This window comes from Barbus barbus, assembly GCF_936440315.1.
Source record: "Barbus barbus genome assembly, chromosome: 48".
NCBI classification, from domain to species: Eukaryota; Metazoa; Chordata; class Actinopteri; order Cypriniformes; family Cyprinidae; genus Barbus; species Barbus barbus.
Window position 1 is genome coordinate 15,201,925 of NC_136726.1, and position 3,790 is coordinate 15,205,714.

The window sequence follows — 3,790 nt, forward strand, 5'->3', positions numbered from 1 at the left end:
GTGCGCGCACTCAGATCACTTGGACATGGTTGTGTACAAGAGGTAAAAAACTGTATAAATACTGTTCATTTTCTCACACAAACCGCTCGTTTCGTGTCTTAGGCCATCAATGTGTAGTTACGATGGGGAATTGTTTAATTTGGATTTCTCTGTGCATGTTCTTTTTCCCTCTTATAGAGACAGTGACCTATAACTTACCTGCCATTATATGACTGACAAGCTAGAACGATTTGACCTAAACATATCAAAATTGGATCTACTGAAGAAAAAAAGACACCTACATCTTGGATGCCCTTGGGGTAAGCTGATAGATACCAAATTTTAATTTCAAAGTGAACTATCCCTTTTAAGATGTTTATGCACACCTTCCTTTAATCCAACAATCAAAAACAACTTAAATAGCAAATAAGACACACATTCACATGACCTGCTTCTGATTATTATTTTTTTATTATTATTATTTTTCAGGCTGAACAATCTGATGAAGATCCGGTGCTAATGTAAGTGCTTCCCATTTGTAGTCCATGTTAAAAAATGTCAGTTCTATGATCGTGCTTTTTAATGTGTTATAATTTTGCCAGCACATGAAAATCCATAGTCATGTTCCTAATGCTTATTTCAAAAGTAGTATTCCTGATTGCTTCCATGGTCCTACAGCTGCTCCCACACTTGCAGAAATTAGATGGCCTTACCCTTCAAGCAGATGTAAGTAGAGATTACTTAAAGCATGTTGCAAATAAATGTGATTTGTTATGTCTTGGTTCTGTTAGTGATGGTTGTGCTGTCTTCTTAAAAATTGTTTCAGGTATTCACCACTCAATCTGATGTCCAGCAGTGTCTACATTTGCCAGAGAACACAACCTATAATTCTTGGTAAGTAAACAGTAAAGGTTTAGTACCTAAAATGAACATTAAGTCATCATTAACGCTATGGAAGCATATGGGTAGCAAAATTCAGTTTGAAATAATTTCAAATTCAGTTAGTAATATGCAAAATGGCAATGCATTTCTGTATTTTAATTGACATTTTACCCTAAATATGTGCAAAGTTTAGTGCAAAATGAAAATGGAAATTCAGTTATATAATTTACATATATTTTCTACAATTGTGCATCCTGTTGCCAAGCCCTGCCTTGATGTAGCCTAAAGATTGACAGGTCGGGGGTGTGTTGCATTTTCAAATACATTTCGAATGCATTTTCAAATCCACATTGACTTTATATTCATCATGGGGTATTAAATGAAAATGCAATTGAAACGTCTTATATATAAGTGTCAATGCATTTAAGAAAAATAAAAGATATTTTAAATTACAATTTTTCTACCTTTTTACTGCACCTTTGGATCAGAATGCATTCTGAAATTACAATTATCATGTGGTATTATGATGTAAAAACAGTTTATGCTTGGACATGTTAAACATCTAATCAATTTGGGTAATACATTTTAATTTCCATTTTGCAACTTATAAAGCATTAAAATATGTTTTTAATTTGTGTATTAAAACTAGTGTAGGAAATGGCAAATGTAAATTTTATAATTTAAATAAAATTTATGTGATATACAATAAAATACATATGTGCACTAAATATTGCACATGTATAAGAAAATGTAAATTGAAATATATCACCATTTTACGTATTGCATTTCAATTGAATTTTGCTACCCATATGCTTCCATGCACCCTGGTGTTGTTCTAATGCCCTATGACCTTCTTTGTTTTTTGGACCACTAAAGGAGAATAATACAAAATAAAAAATAAAAAGCCTGCTCACGCTTGTCCATATAATGGCAGTGATAGTGACCAGCATCAAGATACAATAGTATCACAGAATGTTCACATGCAACATGTCATGTATTCCAAGTGTTCTGAGGGAATGCAATATTGTTTAATGAAAATCCTGACACTGACATTGGTCTTTTGTGCTCGACTGTGCATTCATGAGATACTATTATTATGCAGTTCACAGCTATAGTTGTGAACCCTGTAAATGGGATTTCCCTGCACATATTTCAGATTTAGTTTAATAGTTATGTTGAGTTGAACTATGTATAGACAACTAAACAGAACTGCAATGGAACCCACAATAGTTTATTTGAAGTATTTTCTTTCTTTTTTTATTTTCAGGTCAATCTCTAAGCAACCAGCGGTAAATGTTGAGCAGCCCAACTTTGTCTCTGGCCTTGCAGTGCTGTTTGTATTATTGTATGATTTCAACCTCCAGTATCAGGAAGAGGTGGCATGCACCCTTGCGACTGAGGTTAGCATATTTGCCATTGATATATATATGATAGAGTGAATTGTCACTAACTTGTTTTGACAGTATTTGTAAAGTACTTAAGTATATTTTAACAAATATTTTATACAGTTGATTAAAGAGCTGAATGACATATTGCATATTTAACATTATCATGTAGTCATGTAATCACATCGTAAGTGTTGCAATTCTCTGTGCTGTCTCACAGAACTCACTTCTGTGAGATGCTGTGTGTGTATGTGTGTATTAGATATATATATTAGACATATACATAATGTTCACTTTTTTTCTTTTCTGTCTTTTAGATGCTTTCTCGACATCAGCCCTGCATGTGCATCAAAAACCAAGAAAGGAAAAGTGACTTACAAGAAGACTGGACATGTTGTGTAAAAAAAGAACAGTACTGTAAACCCACAGGTTTCCTCTCTTCTGAAAGACTTTTAAAAAATATATTTCTGAAAAACCTTTCCATTCTTTAAAAGTAAATAAGATTACTGTATTTTGAATTACTTGCTAATTGTTAATTGCATTTTACATGTTTTATATTTAAAAGAAAAAGGAAAAAAAAAAACTACAGCTGGCATTTCAGCCAGTAAATTCATATAAGGCAATTGCCTGGTCTTTTCTTCAAAATAAATAAAATGTTTTAAAACTCGGAAAATATTATTTTCTCTATTTTTTTGTGAATACTGTTATGAAAAAGTATATTTTTAATTTTGTAAATCCAAGAGTACTGAAATAAAAGCAGGATTTACAGTATTCCCTGTAAAGAGCACAGTGTAATACTGTAAAAAAAAGTTATATAACAGTATAATACTGTATTTCGTAAATACAGTACAGAACTGTAAATGTTGTGTACAGTAGTAGTACTGTAAAAATACAGTATGTGGCTGGCAACCCAGCTGCCAGTATTATACTGTAAATTTACAACGAAAAGTTTTACAGTGTGCGTTATTTGTGCGGACTTTCCTTTCCGGTGAGTATGAGCGGTCCACGAGCAGAACTCACATTCATAATTTCGTCATAAATATACTAGGGATGCACCAAATTTTCGGCTGCCGACAATTATCAGCCAAAAGAGAAAAACGGCTGAGATAACGAGCCGAAAACATACAATATATGGGGTTTCACTCTCCGTCACACCCGCGGGTCTTAAAGAACTTTATTTTTCTACCTTCACAAGCACATCTATTATGTTGCCTTGTTTATCTAAAAGTGAACTTTTCCTTGTTTTAAGCCTAGTCTAAAAGCCACGTGTTGACTGTGAAACACAGTAGACATTAAAGCTGCACTCCATAACCTTTTTGGTTAAAAATGATCTGAAATCAATATGAGCAAGTACATAACCAGACAGTGTTCAAAACTATCACCTTACTCTAGCCCGATTCACAATGGTTATCTTATAATAATGTTTTCTAATTTGAGTGGTACGGGTAGGTTTTCACGGGAGATTCAAGAATGGCACTGCATCATTACGTCACGTCTGTAAATATAAAGAAGTTTTCCCGGCTAGTAGACTATCTCACATGAGG

At 33.3% G+C, this 3,790-nt stretch overlaps 1 protein-coding gene across 1 annotated transcript; it reads left to right on the forward strand.

The window, feature by feature from the left end:
- Positions 1-220: 220 nt before the first annotated feature.
- LOC306867016 (uncharacterized protein) lies at positions 221-2,737 on the forward strand (the record flags this gene model as incomplete). The annotated part of the gene is made up of 6 exons (XM_079412480.1): positions 221-299; positions 469-500; positions 629-705; positions 806-873; positions 2,129-2,261; positions 2,564-2,737. The coding sequence occupies exons 3-6, from the start codon at positions 646-648 to the stop codon at positions 2,735-2,737; spliced, it is 435 nt and encodes a 144-aa protein (XP_079268606.1). The 5' UTR covers positions 221-299; positions 469-500; positions 629-645.
- Positions 2,738-3,790: the final 1,053 nt, after the last annotated feature.